Genomic DNA, 20740 nt, shown 5'->3' with positions numbered 1-20740 from the left:
CCTGCCTTTGAGCGCTCTGCTTCACGCACAAGCGTGTATTGACATCTGAACTCTCGGCATAAGTGCGGGGTACCGCAGTAGCGAGGCGCTACTTGGTGTCCTTGCTTGGAAGCCATTGCGGGACACATAAAATATACCGCTTTTAGGAGCCCTCTGGAGACTTTATTGGACTTTATTGGACTCTTTTTCTTTATTCCCTGAAAGCTGTGTTTAGGTGGCATTGCTCACACTTGCCTGTTGCACATTGCAGGGCTCTTTTGCCTCATGAGTGTACAGTGAGCCATTGCTAGCCAGCACATCAGCTGACCACACTGAGTCATGATAAGTGATGTTTGGAACTGTTTGCAAATGGCTTTGGAAATCATTGCAGTCAGGGGCGCCTTTTCTACCTGAGAAAACAGGTCTGAAGAGATTACCTAACCGCACCTAATTTCACTGCGCACTAGAGTTGAGTTGAGTGAAACATCCTCTAGCTGGTGACCAGGTCCAGACTGCCAAGGAGGGTGACTGGTTCCCAAACACCTCTAGGAAAATGTGTTTGTTCCCATCCCTTCCTATACATCTGATAGGAATTCCTCCCACCCTTGTCTCAAGTTTGGTCACAGCTGGGAAATCACAGTGGGGTCAACTACAGGGAAACTGCATTTTCTCTCCAGAGCTACTTTGAAGGTTCATTTGGGATCAAGGTGGGTGTCTTTTAACCCCTACCATGGCAACAGTCCATAACTGATCAAGCCCCTAGGCCCAGCTGATGTTCAGCTGTTAAGCACAATGGAAATGGGGGCCAAGTTTCTAGCCGTTTTCTACAAGTTCATGTGCAGTAATCACAGGAGAGACTCTTCTGTTTCTGGACGTTTGCCTGTGAAATAGATGGAAAGGCTTTCCACCTGCTTATGTACCTTTCTGGATTTCCATTCCTACCTCGCAGAGCGGCATTCTAGCTTCTGATCCTCCACCAGCTAGTGTGGCCCAGGAACTTTGAATCTAGAGTGACAGACTCCAGACTGACATTCAGGATCAAGGCTGCTTCGGGCGTGGAAAGAATGAAGCACAGTAAGTGAAGGCTAGCCTACATTACACAATGAGATAGTGAATTCAAGGCCAGCCTGGAGAACTGTATTAGACCCTGTCCCCCTGCCCCCCAAAAAGGCAAACTATGTGTTGATGCCCATATATATACACATGCACAGGGATCTACGTTATAAAGTGTGTATGTGTTTGGGTTGCATGTGAAGGTCAGAGGATCACATTATGTATCTTTAGGCACCTTCCATCTTTTTTGAGATAAGGTCTGTAATTGGCCTGGAACTTCAAGTAGTCTAAGCTAACTGAGGGAACCGGGAAGATACTGGGCTCTCAGTACCTGTGAGATTACAATTGTGACCTCTGGGAAGCAACACTCCAGTCTTCATGCTTGCAAGGCATACATGTTCTACAAACTGAGCCATCTCCCCAAACCCAGTATTATGTAACCAAAACCAGCACACTAATTGCTTGCTTGCTTGCTTTCTCTCTTTGTCTCTTTTTCTTTTTTTCTTTTGGTATACAGCAGTGGTCAAAGCTGAAAGGAGGAGCCAAAGAGTTGGCTCAGGAGTTCAGAGCACATGCGGGCTCACAACCATCTGTAACTCCAGTTCCAGGGAGCCCAATACCCTCTCCTGGTCTGGCCTCCATGTGTACACACATGTACACAAACATACATGAACACAACACACAAACACACACATGCTTGACAAAAAGGGTCAGAGACAGACAGACCTGAGTCTCAGCCTATAGTAATTAGCATTCCAGGACCCTGTGCAGGTGTTTGCATGAGTTTGAAGGGAGCACAAGAGCATGCAGAACAGCCCATCAGGTGAGATCAGATAGAACTTAGCAAAGCCCATTCACAAAACTCTGAGGATTGATGCTGAATTGACAGGCAGCAGGGCCTGTGGTGCCTGACAAGAATAGCAGCCAGCTGTGTGTGAAGCTATCAATGAGGGATGTGCATTCAGCACACCAACCAGGGAGGCCCTGCCAGACCAAAAAAAAAAAAAAAAAAAAAATCAAACTACCACCACCACCTGAGCTTAGGGGACCTGCTGACTCTGAGCTGACCCCAGAAAAGGCTGAGCTCATGTCTGCGTGGATCTGTAGTCAGTGTTGGGGGATATGTGAGCTCTAAGTTGTGTTTGCTGCTCAGAACATCTCTTTCCCGTTTTCATGACAATGCCCAGACAAGGCTGCAGATGTGAGCAAAGTGACCAAAGCATGAAGGTCCGCCACCTGCCCTTCAAAGGAGGCTCTTGTAATGTGACGTGTGATAAGAAAAATAATGATTATCCTGGGTCTCATATTACAAGACCTCGGTTCCAAAATGAGCATCCTTGTTCTCTGGTGCTCTTTCCCACCACACAGAATTTGCAGAGGCTGGGTATATCTACCTCTGCCTCCAACAAGGACTCGGGGTGGGGGTGGGAAGTCAGTGGCTTCCCAAACCCCATGTCCAGGCTCCCTTTTGGGGAACAGAGTGACATTTGCTCCCCCATCACTTCAGCTCTTGCAGAAAAGAACACCAGCAGCCACGAGTTCTAAAACCAAATCTTTATTCTCTAGTTTGTAAAGGAAGGTAAATGGTTGTTACGTTTCGATCCAAGGAACAAAACAAGACCCAGTAGGCAGAAGTCATAGGAAAGCAGAACCCAATCCTTGTAAGAATTTCTAACAATTAGACAGTAGAAGCAATGCCTTCTGGAGGTAACGGTGACCCAGCACCCAGGTGCATGGGTAGAGGCTGGCATCTATACCCTGGAAACCTTAAAAAGGAAATCTACCCAGGACTTTCCCTGCAGCCAACCCCCCAGCTAGTCTTTCACATAACCCCTGAAGCTCTGAAAAGAGTTGGGGAGGGTCAGGGGTTTAAACAAAATCACCAGGAAGGCGTATATTTGGGGAAGAGCGGGCAGATAAAAAGCCAGGCAGGTAAAGGAGTAAATAAATGCCCTGGGAGGATAATATGCACAAAAGAGATGGAATTGCTAGCTGTGGATGGGTCGCTACACATCTGGGTACCTCTGCTGGAGGCATTGCAGAAAGGTTCTGGTAAAAAAGAAAAAAGGAAGGAAGGAAGGAAGGAAGGAAGGAAGGAAGGAAGGAAACAAACAGCTCAGCTTCATGTCTGCTGCTGCCTAACAAGCCAGCAGGTTCACCAAGGTGCAGCCGGCTGGCCCATTTTCCCTGCTCCAGGATTCATTTGCTAACGACTATACCACACCTACTTTAAAAAAAAAAAAAAAAAAAAAAAGACCTGAAGTAACTCATAGTAAAGACTGGGGACATTAAGGCGTTAACACCAGAGGATGGAGTGGCTCCCTTCCCACTGGTGGCTAGTTGAGGACTCAAAGGGTAGATGGGGCTGCTATTGCTATTTTTTCCAGGGTACAGGGCAGTCTCAGTTGACCTTTAGAAAAACCAGCTGGGGGCCTGACTAGCTCAAACCCAGATCCCGGCATTCTAAAATGGGTTCCCTGGTCACCTGGGAGAAAGTCCATTCCTAAACAGAGCCCAGATCACTGTCTCCTCTATCCCTCTGGGATCTCCGCCTGTCCCTCTAACAGTGTCAGTGTAGGTACCCCACCCAGGCCACTGACACCCTGTTGCCAAGGACATCTAGGCCTGTCTTCCTGGGTCCCTCTCAGGCATCGTGCTTCTTCTGGTGCATCAAGAGACGGTCCTCATCGTCAAAGGTCTGGCCGCAGATGGCACAGCAGAAGGCGCCATCCCGGATGTGGCTCTTCCGGTGTGTGATAAGGTTGGACTTCTGACTGAAGCTGCGATCACAGTCGGGGCAGGCGTAGGGCCGCTCACCTGTGTGGATGCGCCGGTGGGACACCAGGTTGGACTTCTGGCTGAAAGCTTTGCCACAGTCGGGACACACATAGGGCTTCTCGCCTGTGTGGATGCGTCGGTGCGCGGCCAGGTAGGGCTTGTGGCGGAAAGCCTTGCCGCAGTCTGGGCACACAAAGGGTCTCTCTGGTGCATGGTCGCGCCGGTGGGCTGCCAGGTGGCTGCCCTGTGAGAAACGGCGACCACACTCCTCGCAGGCAAAGGGCCGCTCGCCCGAGTGCACGCGTGAGTGCGCCACCAGGTGCGTTTTCTTGCCGAAGTTCTTGCCACACTCTGTGCAGGTGAAGGGCCTCTCGCCTGTGTGCTGCCGCTGGTGTAGCCGCAGGAAACGCTCCAGCCGGAAGCTGCGGCCGCAGTCAGTGCAGCTATGCAGGGACGCAGGTGCCTCGGCCGGGGTCCTCAGGGACCCCAGGGGCACCCCAAGCGCAGGTTGTGCCATAGGCTCCGCTGCAATCAAGTGACTCCCGGTGTGGGAGGCAGCCTGCGCTGAGACCTCTGAGCGCTTGTGGATTTTACTGTGCGACAACAGGTTGGGTTTGTGGCGGAAGCGGCGGCCACACTCGGTGCATGGGTAGGGCTTCTCGCCCGTATGTATACGGCGGTGCGAGGTCAGGTAGGGCTTGTTGGTGAAACGCTTCCCGCACTCTGGGCACTGGTGTGGTCGCTCGCCAGTGTGCACGCGGCGGTGGGCAATCAGGTTGGGCTTGTGGCGGAAGCGCTTGCCGCAGCAGGCACACTGGAAGGGGCGGTCCACAGCATCTCCACCAGGCCTGGGAGCAGTCACTGAAGGACGTCCTCGCGGGCGAGGACCCAGGGCCTTGGCTGCTGCCTCCTCCAAGGCCTCAGCCACGTGCACCCTCTTGTGAACAACGAGCTGGTCCCATTGGGCGAAGCTCCGGCCACAGTTGCCACATATGAAGGGCCGGGCCTCAGGGGCAGGGGGCTGGCACCTCCGCAGGTGAGCTCGAAGCTGTTTTTGTCGCCAGAAGCGTTTGTTGCATTCAGGGCAAGTGATGGGCCTCTTTGAAGCCGAGTGAGCCCGCAGATGCAGAACCAGGGCTACCCAGCCTCGGAAGCTATGCCCACATAGGTGGCAGATGAAACCCAGGTCAGGGACTGCAGAAGCATGAACCTGAAGATGCAGCGCTAAGAAGGGGGCGTGGCGAAAGCGCTGGTTGCACTCATGGCAGGGCAGAGGCAGCCGGGCCTGGCACCGCCGAGTGTGAAGCCACAGGGCCACCCAGCCTGGGAAACGCTTCCGACAGTGGGCACAACGATGGACCTTGACTGGGGCTGGGCCTCCTGGCTGTGCTACTGATTTGCCTTGATACCTCAACCCTCTGTTGGGCTGGGAGGACTCCTGGGAGGGCCCAGAAAAAAGCCAGGGATGGGCTGGGCCCATGGCCGTGGGGCCCCTGCAGCGCCGTTCCAGCATCGGTTCTTCCTCTGCTGAGGATGGAAAAGCACAATCACTGCAGGAACTAACCCCAGTTTCTCCTTTCCGACCCCAAGGAAGAAGAAAGCTTCCCTTTGCGAACTGTCATCGCTGTTCTATTTTGTTGCTATTTTGGTATCTTTATTGCCCTGGAAACTTACAGAAGGGAGGCATGTTGATACTCCTTGGGATTTCTCCCATGGTATCTACCTTACGTCAGAAGGACTTACAGAAAATATTCTTGAATATTCGTACTGTACCCTACCTCCTGTTGCCTTTCCCTGTGGCAGGCACTCCCTTCTACCACATCGGAGCTCCCTACTTGACACATGAAGCAAGTTTGAGGCATAAAATGGTGGTAGGACTTGCCTGAGGTGACACTGTAAACCATTAGTAAACCAAAGTTGGGAACAGGATCTGGTGAACATCCAGGCCAGTGTGTACTCCTCATTAACACCTAGGTGTGCGGAGATCTCCTCAAAACCCATCTGACTAAAACCTTGGGAAGGTTCTTTCAGCCTCTCCAGCTCGGCTCTAAGCATGGAGGGCAAGTGGGAACAGCCTTTCTTCAGACCCAGGAGGTGGGCAAGGTGGCTCTAATGCCAGGCCACCTCGTATCCAGACTATCCACAGTCTGCCTGCCAGCCTTCTCCAACCACACCCAAGCAATTGCAATTGGAACATTGGATGGGGGTTGGGGGGAAGCACTTCTCAACCCAAGGAACACCTACAGTCTGCTGCCCCTCCCCTGAGGTGAGGAAGAACCCTGGCTCAGCACCTCTTAAGAGTGCTAGGGATTGCTGGGGTAAAGAAACGAGTGGGAAGAAGAGATTGTAATCTCTGTCCCTTGCCTGATCCTGCCCAAACCGGGCCAAGGACTGCCCCATCTTCGGCTATACCCCACAGGGAGCCCAGATTCCTGAGAGCCTCCTACACAGAGTCAGTTGAGGGGTGGCAGTAAGACTTTCCAGAGACTTTCATGTCTGCTCATGGCCTCTGTCCAGAGGCAGCCTCCTGGGTCCTTTACAACCTGCTCTCTTGAGGGACTACGGACTGACTCACAACCCCATCAACCCCCACTCCACCCACGCCTGAACCCAGGGAAGACTCCACGATATGAGAATGGATTCCTTCCCCAGTACGTCCCTGTTCTGCAAGTATACGAGACATGAGCGCTCAGTTTGGGGTTGGTTTGAGGGCACAAGAAAGGCCAAACTCTACCCTGAAGACTGCAGAGCTGGGGATGAGGCTTTTTCCAGCTCCTTCTGGGGATGTTCCTGGGGATACTTCTGCTGCAGCGCCTGCTTCGGCCCACACTTCGGTAGCCCCCGGATGTCAGAGAAAACTGTAGCAATAAAGACATCCCTATCCCCATGGCAGAGCTCAGACCTCTAACTGCTGAGAGGTCAGCCTTACCTGGGGAAGGGAGAAAAAAAGGGAGTGTGAGGCTCTGCGCTCTGCCAGGGCAGGTTTGTGTCATCACCCAGTCCCTCCCAGATTCAAGGCTACAGGGTTCATTCAGCCTTAAGCTCCATACCCAGCCTGGCCGAATGACCTAGCGGGCACTGGACTAAAGCATGAATATGACCCTTCACTATGCAAGCACAGTGCTGCCTTTAGGGGCCACCTCCTAGCCTGGTAGGGCCACAGAAGAATTCTCCAACTGCGGCGAGGTTCTTTCTCGGTGGCCAAAGGGCTGCCTAGGCAGTAACTCTGGAATCCCTATTGGCTCCCCTTCCCCCACTCTCCTCGCAACATAAATTCCAGGCCTGTTTCCCGAGGGTCTAAGCAGAGAGCGCCAGTGTGCCTGGGACTCGCCAGAATCCCCTTGGATATCTAAGGCAGCCCCGGGTGGGAGCATGCCCACACACTCCCCCTTTGTATCCGTGCGTGTCCTCCGTCCACATTCGCTGGCTCGCCGGTCCAGTTCCGATTAGCGAGTGGGCCATCTCGGGTCCCACGCACGGCGCAGCCCGCGGAGCCTGTGCGCAGGTGCGCTCGCCCGGCGCAGCAACACTCCCTCCTCCCCATTCCGCGCGCGCGCGAACCCCACAGCCGCACACACTCACGGTCACGCGCCCCACAGGTGGAGCTGCCCCCGCACGCCCTCCGTGGCCCCTGCGCCCCTACTCGAGCCATACCTCTCCCGCGTGCTCTGCAGGGACGCGGCGCCCATCCATAGAGCACCAAGCCGGCCTCTGCGGCCGGTTCCCCGCCCTGCAGCGGCGACAGCAGCAGGTTCGAGTTCACAACTGCCAGGCCCGTCCCCAACCTCCCCCCACGCGCCGGGTTCCCAGCTCCACGTGACTACAGGAGCTGCGGAGGGTCAGTCTCGGCTAGGCGGCCGCGGCCTGGGGGCGGGGCGGGCCAGGTCACCCCGCTGCTCTCCTGCTCGGGCACAAGGCCAAGGAGGGCCCCCTGGCTCCGTCGCCATGGCAGCCATCAGCTCCGGTTTAGCCACGAGTCGGAGCTTCAGTTTCCTAGCCCTCTGCCCTGCAGAGGATGCTCGCCCCTGGGCCACCTTGTGGCCAGGCTGTGGTCACTGCGTCTGGTCCACCCTTACTGGCTTTTTTTAAAGAGTCAAAGCCAGAGAGAACTAGACAAGACAGCAATGGTTCTCCTGGCGTCGAGCCTGGGGCTTTGCCCAGGGCGCTCTAGCTTGTGGCTGCAACGCAGCACCACGGCAACAGAGCGCATCTGGACGGATAATGAATGGACCGCAACTGTGAATTCTGCAAGGCCCTCTATTCCCACAACTAAGATCCGGAGTTGCCTGAGCTCTAGAGATGCAGGCCAGGCCCAGGTGGCTGTTGGCACAAGTGGGTCATTTACCCATAGAAAGGCACAGCAGCCAGTGTGGCGTCTGCGGAGGCAGGTGCAAGCCTGTGGTGATGACTCACCACCCACTAGCAGGTGGCCTTGGCTTTCCAAAAGAACCCCATCTTGGAGCTTCCAGACCAGTGTCTTTTAATGCTTTCAACAGAATTTGGATTGTACAATTATTTAAAAAAAAAAACACTTTTAAAATCTCTCCCATATGTAGAAAATTGAGGGCCATCTAGCCCTCTCATATATTAGCCTCCTAGAGTCAATTACATTTGGTATTTTGACATACTCGAATGTTCTAAATAGTATTTTATTCTGAGGAAGCCTGGGGTAATCCCTTGCAACTGTATATGCTGGCTCTTCACTTAAGATATTATAAATTTTCTCCCATTTCATTGTTCTCTTTCATATATTTTAATGGTTGTATTACACATTATTCCTATATCCTTATAGATTAAGGCCTCATTCCCCATGCCCAGGATCAAACTTTTGGAGGTGAGAACAGATGGTCAAAGACAAGGTGTATATTTTTAAATGATCATCCAAGACTCATTAGTTATCCCTGAGAAATGACCATTTTTCCATTTCCTTGACAACATGGGCTATTTCCGCAAATTTAATTTAAATGACTATTTGCTTCAGTTTTTGTTTCTCAGATTGCTGGTTTCCTGAATTGTTTCTTTTGCATGATTTTTTTTAACCAGTTTATGCTATGACTTTTGAGAATTTTGCCTGATTTTCTATTTGCTCACTTTCAAGGCTGGGAAAATTGGTTTTGTTGTTTGGGTTTCATGCTTAAAAGTGTTAATTTGTCATGTATGTGGAAAATATTTTCCCCAAAAGATTGTTCTTTGGGACGGAGCAAGATCTCACTATGCAGACCCCACTGACCTCATAACCAAACCCAGTTGCCTGTCTCCCGAGTGCTGGAATTACAGGTTGCCTGCCTCACCCAGCAGCATTAATTAATCTGCCCATCGTTTTCCTTCTGGTGTTCACCTTTCTGTTTGTGTTTGGAAAGTCATCTGCCCCCAGCTACTCTTTATGTTGATAGTTTCATCACAGGATAGTTTAACCACTTCGCAGTCTCAGCACCCCCTACAGTGAGTCTGTCTTGTTTTGATTTTCAAATTCCTTGTCCAGAATCGCTCCTGTTTTTCCACATGAACTTTAGAATGTGTCAATATTATGAAACCCGGTTTGTGTTTGGAGCGAGTGGAGATGTGCATCTCTGCACTATGTGGGTCATCCTCCTCCTCTCACTTTGGAGTTCTTGGTATGTGGGCTACACAGAGACCATTCACACTTCCCATACAGTACAGCTGAGATGATAGAGCTCCCCTCCACACAAGCACGGAAGGAGCACGTGCAGAGCATGCACCCAGCACAAAGGTTGCAGGAGATTTTGTAAGACCCGCCGGTTTCACCTGCATGTTTTGTGACTGATTAAACCCTCAGGGGAACTTGCTTCTTCTGTGCAGTATGGTGACAAACTCCTCATGCACCGCTCGATCCACCCCCTCAACAGCCCCATGAAGCAGGCTCTCTGCTCCTCATTTTACAAATGTCGTTCTGAGCCTGGGAGATGTTCAGAGGCAGCACAGCTGCACGGTGGGTGATGGGAACACGGCAGCCTCACCCTTAACCACTGCAGTTGGTGGTGGGGAAAGCACTACGGTGATGGGCCCAGCAGAGTGAGCGTGAAATGTAAACTGCAGGCGGTTAATGAGTGTGCAGATCAGATGGATGCCTCGAGGATGCAGTTGTTTTACTGTATCCTTGCAAGAGCCCCTCGAGCAGAGTTCATACACACAGAGACCACTTCATCCCATCCGTGATCAGCCCTTCTCCTTTCTTAAACAAGGCCCTAAACCAGTGGTTCTCAACCTGTGGGTCTCAAACCCCTTGGGAGTCACCACAATGTGAGGGATTGTATCAAAGAGTCATGGCATTAGGAAGGTTGAGAGCCACTACCTAAAGCAGCCCTTTTCTCCCCACCTGCTCCCCCAACCACCTCCACACACAAGATGCCATCTGTCCTTACTTCTGACCTAAATAAAAGGAACAGAGCACTAGGCTCGACTCTGCAAGGGAATGATAGGCGAGGAGGACGTGGGCAAGAGTTCCTGAGCCTTTGTGCTAGTCAGAAATGTAAGACCCTGGAGTTGATGGCTTAGCCAGCCAAATGGCCAAGTGACCTAGCCTAATGTAGAATGACCCAGCTTTTGACATGTTTACTGGAGCAGTACAGGACCAGACAAGACTGAGGACACCCTGGAGGGCCCTGGGAAAGTCATTGTCTCTTCCGGAAGAGCTGGTCCTTATTTTGAGTTATGTGGCTATAGGCATAATTTTTTCAGCCATCTTCAATAAGGGTTCAGCCTCCCCTCTAGCCCACCGTCCACCAGAGGTAGTGGAAGAGAAAGGTTATTAGGACACAGGGGAAGTAGGCCTGTTGTCAGGATATCAGCAATCCAGTCCTCTAGCAAACCACCACCCACAGACCAGCAGCTGCATCCCTAACCACTCAGCAGACACCACACAGGACAGCAAGGAGCTGTGAGAGGCACCTCAAGGCTCGCCAACCAGCCAGGGTCCGAAGAAGTGACAAGAAGCTGCAAGAAGCCGCAGGGACCTCACGAGAAGTTCTTTGGTGAGTTTCTATCAAATGGTGTCACCACAAGCAGAGCTCAGTAAGACAATGTAAGGCGAATCAGTACATGTGTGTTCTTATCAATGAATAGCGAGGTGGAGCAAAGCAAAAAAATATTCTAACTCCCACCGTCTGTGGGGTCAAATTTATATTCTTTCATCGTGTGTACTTTCACGCGTCTGCTATAGCAAAACATTCTTCCACCTGTGTCTGCTTCAGCAAAACGTCATGTGACATAACTGACTTTCCAAAGAAACCAGAGGTTTCCACTTCACATCGCTAAGTGGATAAGCAGCTGGAGGATGAAAAAACAGGTCTGAAGATGCCCACAGAATACCCCAGCAGTGCCAGTTCATATATCCTGCAAATATTTAGTTAAAGTGAAAAATCTTCTATTGTGCAGGCACTGAGTCTCCTCATGACCCAGCAGAAGTGACCCGTGCTGGCTTTCCAGAATGAGAGAGAAGGGCAAGAAGTTCTTAACTGTAGTATGTCGTTAATGATCTCTGAATGGTTGGCTGATGAAAATCTGGAAATGAGGGATTGGGGGAGGAGAGGGGAGAATCCACTGTAGTAGACTTCCCATAGGGTTGGGGGTTTAGCTCAGTGGTAGAGCACTTGCCTAGCAAGCGCAAGGCCCTGGGTTCGGTCCCCAGCTCCGAAAAAAAAAAAGAAAAAAAGAAAAAAAAAGATTTCCCATGACGTTGCAAATTAACTGCTGCCTCTGACAACATGCGTGAGGCCAATCACAGGACCCTCGGAGCTGTTCCGGGAGAGAATGCAGTAGGCATATCCCACAAAGACCTGGGTAAAGGGCAAGCCACTGGCCGTCACATCCTACACAACCCTTCCTCCTTGGCTCTCCCAGCTGGTGAACAAAAGAAAACAGTGGGAGAGACCAGAATAAGATCCTTCCAATACGAAAATTGCTGCTGGGCTGGGGACAATTAAGGAATAGATGTGGAAAGGCCCTGTGTCCACCCTGGCCTGTTATGAGACAGAAGATGTTCACCACCGGGGAGAGCCAAGGCCCTGAGGACAGCTTGAAGCCCTGGGAGGCCCTTAGACAATACCAAAGTAAACCATCAATAAGATTTACTAGCTGTCCTTTGTGGCCCCCACCACCATTTCACAAGTTGCCACCCTAGAGGCTCAAAGTCCTTTACCTTGCCTTGCCACAGTTTGAGCTGTGATATAGCTCAGAGTCACTATGATTAACAGGAAGTCCTGGGTTAGGTTAGGTTTCAAACACAGTGGAAAACTGATGGTAAAAAAAAAAAAATTAGAATTCCCTCTTGTTTATTGCGGCACTGAATGTGCTGAAATTCAAGGCCACCTTATTGAGAACTACTCTTAGAAGTCTCTTAGTGGCCCCCACCTGTGTAAAATGGTGGAGGGAGCATCTGACTTCTGGTCAATCCAGATTGTGTGATAGGAGTCAGATACAACTAAGACCCTGTTGAGGTTGAGGAAAGGAAGTCCTCCACAGAAGCCCCGACACAGCTGAAGCAAGTCTGCTGTGAGCGAGGATGGCTTATCCCCTCTAAAACACACACTGACTGACAGATCCAAGTCCTGCATGGAGAGAGGTGGGGAAGGGAGGTGGAGAAGCCTTGTGATGGGAGACTTTAAGGATGGCTGGGCTTTAGAGAGGCTAAGGCCTTTCTGACAGGACAGGGTGGGTTCTCATGGAAACAGGTTGTCATAAAGTCAGGGTACCTCCCATGCTGTCTCTTCCATGCATGTCTGCACATCCTCTTGAAACCCACCACAATGTGACATTCTATACGGTCCCCACCAGAAGTGACATCCTGAACTTCCCAGCCTCCAGGACACTGAGCCAAAGTCAACGTCTTCTCTTGTAAGTTTCTCAATTGCAGGTATTTTGTTACAATAGAAAACAAACTGAAAGGCTGGGAAAGGTGGTACCCATCTATAATCTCCACACTCAAGAGACTGAGGCAGGAGGATCTTAGATGGGAAGCCAGCTTGGGTTGCAAAGCAAGACTGTGTCCAAAGAAGGGAAAGGGCTGAGGATCTAGCTCAGCAGCAGAGCACACATAAGGCCCTAGGTTCTGTCTCCAGCAATTCACACACACACACACACACACACACACACACACACACACACACACACACACATAGACACACACAGACACACACACATAGATACACACAGACACCTACATAGATACACATACAGCACATACACACACACACAAACACACTTAGATACACACACACACACACACACACACGCACACACACACACACACACACACACACCATTCTAAATCAGCCCCAGCCTTTCCAAAGGTTAGCATCTTAGATGGAAATGCCCTTGACGGCCTGTGTGGAAAAGATCAAAGTGTTTCAGCTATAATGTTCTAAAAATAGCTGTAGCTGCATGGAGACATGCATACTGCATGGGGAAGACAAGGCCACGAGAGGCCCTCAGCCTTGAGTGGAGATCGGGTGTCAGCTCTGCTACAGGAGGCGCTTTTCTATTGCATACCCAGTTCCTGGAGTCTCTTCTGCTAAAAGAAACAGAATACAGCTGGTAGGAAGGAAGCCAGTAGGTAACTCAGGTTTCCTGCAGAGGAAGAGAATGTGTGTGGGTGCCCCACAGCCATGAGGTTCTCTGCCCACCCCCAGCAGCTGCCCACTCTCCAGCTTCCCCCTTGTTTCTTTCCCTTCATCAGTTTGACACTTTTAAAGGTGAATCAGGGCAGACTGCATCCTTGCCTGAGAGAGAGAGAGAGAGAGAGAGAGAGAGAGAGAGAGAGAGAGAGAGAGAGAGAAAGTGTGTGTGTGTGTGTGTGTGTGTGTGTTTCAGATGGGGTTCCATGTCACCTAGTCTGGCCACAGATTTATAATAGAGCCAGTGATGGCCTTGAACTACTTATCCTCCAGCCTCGTCTCTTTATGATAGGATTACAGATATATTTTGCCACACAGAGTTTATATGATGCTGGTCACTGAACCCAGGGCTTTGTACATTCTCAGCAAACACTCTATCCCTCCTTTGTAATTTTTAATAGCATCCAAACCAGTACCACTATGGCATGAACTGGAATAGCCAGCCACTCTCAGGCACATTGAATACCTGCTGACCTCAGCTCTGGCCAGTCACAAATTGCTTCCAACCAGCCTCTGCTGGGCTGTCTGCCCAGATGATGCCCTACAGTTCCTCTCAGGACTCAGTTTTGCCTGGATTCAAATTTTGGTTCACTTGTCCCACCTTCACACTACATTCCTTGGAGCTGTTGTAATAAAATGTCACCAGGTTGCTGACTTAACAACCCAGCTTATTCTTTCAAAATTCCAAAATGAAATCAAGTTGTCTGATGGGCCAACCACCTTTCTCCAGGGAGAACCTGTGTCCCTGCCTTGCTCTGCAGCTGTATCCTCCTGTCCTTGGCTCATAGCCCCTCCCACCATCTGCAAAGCAAAGTGTCCAGCCTCAGTGTCACTTTGCTACATGGAATTTCCATGCATCAACATATAAAGGCCCAGGCAAGTGTGCCCAGATAATCCAGGATCACTATACCAACAAATACAGGCAAAAAGGAAAAAAAAACCTCCCCACAGCAGGCTCCCCCTTGGCTAAGACATTCACCCCAGAAAACTTGTAGTTGAGAACGTCTGTCTATTTGAGGCCCGATTAATTCTTTCTTAAAGCTATGGTGCCTCTCTCCAAGGTCACCTACAGCGATCGTCTTACACCAGGACAAAAGTCACATCATGGAATTGTAATCATCAAAGCAAATCGAACTGATCATCCAGGCTCCAGGGAGTGGGGAACTTCTGAGGTTTCCAAGTGGCAAGGCAACTTCCAGTCATAAACGTAGGTAATGGCATGCCTGCAAACTCAGCACTGAGGAAATATAGGCAGGAGGGTCAGGAGTTCAAGACCACCCTTGACCAGATAGTAAATGCCAAACCAGCCTAGACTACAGGAGACCTTGCCTTAAAGATACACACAAGGTTCCCTTTGGATGCGGGCAATAGAAGCACAAGTGAGTGGCTTTCTCTAATCACTGATAGAATTTAGAGTGAAGTACTAGTGACAGATGATGATATCGGGTCCTCCTGCCTGAGAACTACTCATTCTCCTATGTAAAAGATTTGAGAGTGGGTAATTTTTAAAAATACCCCCACCTCACATCCATCCTCCACTCTTGCAACCTCTTCTGAAACAGAAACAAAAAAAATCTGTTATGAAAGCTGTAGTGTGTCACAGTGTGTCCCACAGTATAGCCTTTTGTTCACACTTCCTTGCTTGTGAATGACTCATTGATCTGGTCTGAGACCTCAGCCTTCTGCTACTCTATCAATAGTGGAACCTCACTGGGACTCCTCTTGCCTATCCTGTTGTTGCTCTGCGTCATGGAGATCTTGCTGTTTTGGATCTGTAGGATGAGCCCCTTCACACAGTCCAGCAGTTCATAGATGGGCTGGGTATTGCTGTGGGCCAATTCAAAGGCCTGGATCTGGGCCCAAGAATTACCTGAGCTGGTCAGCCCACCAGCTCTCCAGCACCAGGACTGGGTAATATTTTATTTGGTTTTGGTTTAGACTTGTTTTGAGACAGGCTATGTAGTCTAGGCTACCTTGGAATTTGTAACCCTCCTAACTCAGCCTCCCCACTGCTGGGATTACAGGCTGGAACCACCATGTCCAGTTCCCAACCTGGGGATTTATAAAGAACAGAGATTGACTTCTTATAGTTCTAGAAGCTGAGAAGGTCAAAGCCAAAGGGCTCACACCTGATGAGAATCTTCATAATGGATGGTGGAAGAACAAATGGCATATATACATCACACATGAGAGGAGGCGCAAGTGAGGCCCACATATCCCTTTTCAGGAACCCACTCATTCAATAGCAGCATCAGTCTGTTCTCTCAAGACCTAATCACCGTTTTAAGGCCCAACTCTAACATTGCACATTGCAGATTAAGTTTCTTGTGTGTGTGCTTTAAGGGGTATAGGAGGTGCCTCCCTCACTGCTGTGATGGACTACCTGACACAAACTCCTGAAGAGTTTACCTCACATCATGGTCTGAGGGAACGGTCCACCACGGCAGGAAGCAGAGCCAGCTGCAGCAGCCGGAGCCTGAGGCAGCTGATACGTTATCTCTGCAGTCAGGCAGGAGAGAGAGATGATGGTGATCAACTTGCTTTCTCCTTCTATTCAAGCTAAGCCCTGTCCATGCCCGCACCGACACGGCACCGAGAATTGGGCATAAGCCTGCTGGATTAAAGAACACACACACACACACACACACACACACACACACGGGTTATTGGTGTTAAGCAAGAAAAAGGTAATTCTGTAGCTTTATTCACCGAATATATACCCCAAGTTGACCATGTGGAAAAATCTGGGAAGCACAGTGGGAAACCCGGGCTAAAGGCAAAATTGACCGAATATGTGCCCCGAACTTACTGGAGAGAAATCCAGGAAGACCAGCCTAAATCCCAAAATCAAAACTCTGGGAAAAGACAAAAGGCAGGAACGAATTGACACAACCAGGTGTGTCCAGGCCAGGCTGTTCCTTTGTTAGGAACAGAAGGCTTCCACATGCATCCCTAAGGCTCAGCATGGGTCAAACCGTGCAAGGGACCCAGAAGGGTCTGACGGGGGGGGGGGGGTGAAACACTGCAGAGGACCCAGGAGGCTCTGACAAAGGCCCTCATCCAGGATGCCATTCACACTCAGGGGAGGTTCTCCTCAGCTAAACATCTCTGGAGACTCTCTTAGAGACATTCCCAGAGGTGTGTCTCCTAGGCAGTTCCAAGCCGGGACAAGGTGACAAGGTAGATGAGCCATCAGGGGGTCTGTAATACTGAAGCAGGTGTGTGTGTCTAGCAGACTATGGAAAAGGGTGGGTTTTCATGTCTGCATTCTCAGCAGCTCTCATCATGGCTTCAAACAAAGCTGTTTTATTTCTCTTCTATCTTTATCTAGACGCTTTCCAAGTTTTCATATTTTTCCCAATTTAATCTATTATCATTATTAAAATATTTTACTTTTATTCATGTGTGTTTGTGGCTCTGTGTGGGGGCGTGTGTGTGTTCGTGAGCACACACATGCATGCAGATGCCTGAGGAGACCAGAAGAGGGCAGTTGTGAGTTGCTCGATGTGGATGCTGGGAACTGAACTCAGGTCCTCTACAAGAACTGCAAATGCTCTTATGCCTGAGCCATCTCTCCAACCTCCTCATGTCACGACTCAGTTTGATCAGTGAGTTTTTGATCATGTAAGGTAAGATTCCCAAATAGGGGAAGGGTCACCTTCGGGGTGTGCTATTCAGCCCATCACACCATTCCCATGCCTTCTAGCCCAGGGCTCAGCTTTAACGTTCTTCGTAGCATCTGCTGATGCAGCAGACACTTACAAGGCTCTTTTCCTGCTCCCCACCACAAAATGAGCTATAAGAAGACAGATGTTTGGTTTGTTGTACAGCAGCATCTTGAAAGGTATCTGGCTCAAGGTGCCTGCCCACCAGGTGCTTGTAAGAAAGATGACAACGTTAGCTCCGCCCCACAGCTCCACCAACCTAAGGAGACCACACAGACTTGTCCAGCTTCTTCCTTGGCTGCCTTTGTTAAGCAGGACAGGGAAGCCTAAAAGCAAGAGAAGTAGTGCCACTATTCACAGAGAAAGAGTCCATCAGTCTATGAGAGCAGTAATGAGCAAGACAAAAAGCCTCTCAGACAGACTCTGCATCAGGGCCTTACCCACTGTTTCATCTAGAGCATTAGTCCAGTCAAAATAACTGGGTGCAAGACACTTTGGAGAGCCCTGCCTCTGAAGAGGGTCTGACATCATGACACAAGAACACACTTGGTGGAAGGCACTCTGCAATTTACTTCCACACCTCTTTGTGACATAGTCCAAGGCGTTGCCAGGAACACATCACACCATCAGGTGCTTGTCTAGAGAGAGAGCAAGTGCTTAGCTTGGTTTAAAAATCCTTTGTTATCCCTTCAAAAGACTATTCTTACACACCTCTATTAATGCCTAACTGGGGTCCAGTCACACTTTATTCAATTTATTTTTTTAAATGGATTTAGAGGCTGGAGAGATGGCTCAGCAGTTAAGAGCACTGACTGCTCTCCCAGAGGTCCTGAGTTCAATTCCCAGCAACCACATGGTGGCTCACAGCCATCTGTGGTGAGATCCAATGCCCTCTTCTGCTGTGTCTGAAGACAGTGACAGTGTACTCACATACATAAAATAAATAAATCTTTTCTAAAAATGGATTTAGAAGCCAGTGTGTGTTTGTCTGCCCTTGCTTTAGTATCTACTAAAAGCCAGGTCTGGCTCAGAGAAGGACAGAAACTCTGTCTTGTCACGGCAAAGGCTGTGGGGTGCAGCAGAGCACATGCATCATGAGCACTTTGCTCCCCGTGGCTGCAGTGCTGTTGTTTGCAGGTGTCCTCTGTACTTCTTTACTAAATAACTAAGCCCTTGGGCTGCGGCTTCAGCCTGCCCGAACACCCTTTCAGTAGAGCCACTCAGGTGATTGAAAGAATTGTCACTGTGTTGGCTTGAATGAAGTCCCTATAGGCGCGCATTTGGATACTCGGTCTCATTTGTGGCATTGTTTAAGGAGGTTATGGGGAGGCACAGCCTTGCTGAAGGAAGTAAGCCTCTACCATGCCTCCTCCGCCATTGCGAGCTCTCCTCCTCCGCCATTGTGAGCTCTCCTTCTCCGCCATTGCGAGCTCTCCTCCTCCGCCATTGTGAGCTCTCCTTCTCCGCCATTGCGAGCTCTCCTCCTCCGCCATTGTGAGCTCTCCTTCTCCGCCATTGCGAGCTCTCCTCCTCCGCCATTGTGAGCTCTCCTTCTCCACCATTGCGAGCTCTCCTCCTCCGCCATTGTCAGCTCTTCTTTCTATGTGGTGGTATCCTATTGCACTAACAGAAAGGAAACCAATACAGTCGCCTCGACCCCCCGTCTTTACCCTCTGGTTTGTTTGAAACTCGGGTACATCTTCAGTTAGCTCAGAAACTCCATCTTCATCAGATAAGCAGTCTGCCTTGGCCTTCTTAGGAAAGGAGGAGACACAGCTCAGTATCGGTGAGGGAAGCCTTTTTAATTATGTATTATTTGAAACAGCAAAATTGTGATGTGTATAACAACTGTATAACAATATTCCTTCATCATCTCCACCCGATACCATACTAAAATTAATTATTATCACATATACAGTTTATGAATAGTACGTTGTATAGTAATATGCCATATATCTAATGACTGAAAGTATTTTTTTTATATTTTATTTATTTATTTATTATATATGAGTACACTGTAGCTGCCTTCAGACACACCAGACAAGGGCATCAGATCTCATTACAGATGGTTGTGAGCCACCATGTGGTTGCTGGGATTTGAACTCAGGACCTCGGGAAGAGCAGTCGGTGCTCTTAACCACTGAGCCATCTCTCCAGCCCCGAAAGTATTTTTTAAAGACTTTACTTGAAAAAAAAGCCCAGCCTAGCTTGTCTTCTTGGTGTGCTCTATGCTGGCCAGATACCCTGTCTCAAAAATAAGGTGACTAGTTATTCTGTGGAATAACTCAAGGTTTTCCCCTGTCCTCCACACACACGTGCATACATTTGTACCCACCCCCTGCTCACACACATACACACTGAAAAACATAAGCTACCGAATTGTCTCTCCCAGCTGAGATCTCCTGCCCTTGTCTGTGCCATGCTGGATGGCAGTTCTAACAAACACATGTGTGGGACAGAAAACTAATACCATAAAATGACATGAGTTTGGGTCAGAGTGGAGGTAGGAGACATTATTATTAGAATTATGGCCTATGGTGACGAAGGCTGTGGTCAGTTTGGAAGAAAAGTCTACAGTCCTGTAATTTGAAAACCTTTAGAACACCCCAACTGAAGAAGGGACACAGCTCCTGCTAAGCAGCTCCATCTAGTGGTAGGTCTTTGAGAGCATTCAATATTTGCCTCACATTTTGACCACTTTGATTTTTAAAAGAGTTCACTCATGAAAGGAGCATGAAATATCTACTTTATAATGATGCAAGCTCCTTTCGTTAGTTGTTGCATTTTCTTTAAAGAGTAATTGCAAAGTTTCTAATACAGTTATATGTGTGTGTATACAACACATACATACACATACACATATATATTGCATTATCAAAATGCATCCACTTACATCAAAATTTCATTTCCTATTGAGGCAGGACAGTGGGGCAGGAAAAGGAGTGCATGAGAGCTGTGGGGATAGCATATGAGATGTGCATGTTAGCGGAGAGAAAGACTAAAAACCTCAGGCAGGACTTGGGACCACATATGAGACAGAGCGTGGAGAAAGCCCATACACCTAAAGGCAGGGGCAGGCCAGCATCATGGAAGAGATACATAAAAGGTACATTTCTCTACTCCCAGACAACATTGTGGTATGCTATCCTACTGAGGTTTACCCTGCCTCACACCCTTGAAGGTGAATGAAACATTCTTGGATGTTAAGACCAATTTGAATTCACTTGGAAAGAGCAATAGTAGATCTCTGGGTACTTTCCCAAGTTTACCGTCACAGTCCCACTATTCGTCATGAGATGGTGGCCCATGACTGGCTTTACATCATACCCACTGACAGAGTGCCTTGATGATAAAACAGGATTCATACAAGGTTACAAACGATCTTGCTCAGACAGTCCAGCAAAGACTATTAGCAGAGATAATCTATCTCCCAGGAGTATCTCTCTTGCTTGAGGTAGAAAGACAGACGGCAGAACTGCATGTAATCCCCTGGCTAAAACAGTTTCCCAATTCTCAAGCTCTGCTTTCTGCCCTACAAGGGGTTAGTCAGCTTTTTTTCCTTGGTAGACCCCTCAGTTTCCTTCCCCTTCCTGCGTGTGCTAACAAAGACAGTCTTGTTGGTCAAAGGTCAGA

General features: G+C 49.5%; 1 protein-coding gene and 1 pseudogene across 8 annotated transcripts; both read right to left on the bottom strand.

The window, feature by feature from the left end:
• Positions 1-2571: 2571 nt before the first annotated feature.
• Repin1 (replication initiator 1) lies at positions 2572-7805 on the bottom strand. 8 transcript variants are annotated; one of them, NM_001398903.1, is given in 3 exon segments: positions 2572-5337; positions 6545-6668; positions 7465-7805. In NM_001398903.1, coding segments are annotated over 3 exon segments (1824 nt in total). In that variant the 5' UTR covers positions 7504-7805; the 3' UTR covers positions 2572-3676.
• On the bottom strand, positions 7774-18623 carry LOC100363281 (hypothetical; annotated as a pseudogene).
• Positions 18624-20740: the final 2117 nt, after the last annotated feature.

Source organism: Rattus norvegicus, chromosome 4 (assembly GCF_036323735.1).
Source record: "Rattus norvegicus strain BN/NHsdMcwi chromosome 4, GRCr8, whole genome shotgun sequence".
Classification (NCBI taxonomy): Eukaryota; Metazoa; Chordata; class Mammalia; order Rodentia; family Muridae; genus Rattus; species Rattus norvegicus.
Note: the sequence above shows the minus strand (reverse complement) of the source record. Positions and strands in the feature narration are given on the sequence as shown.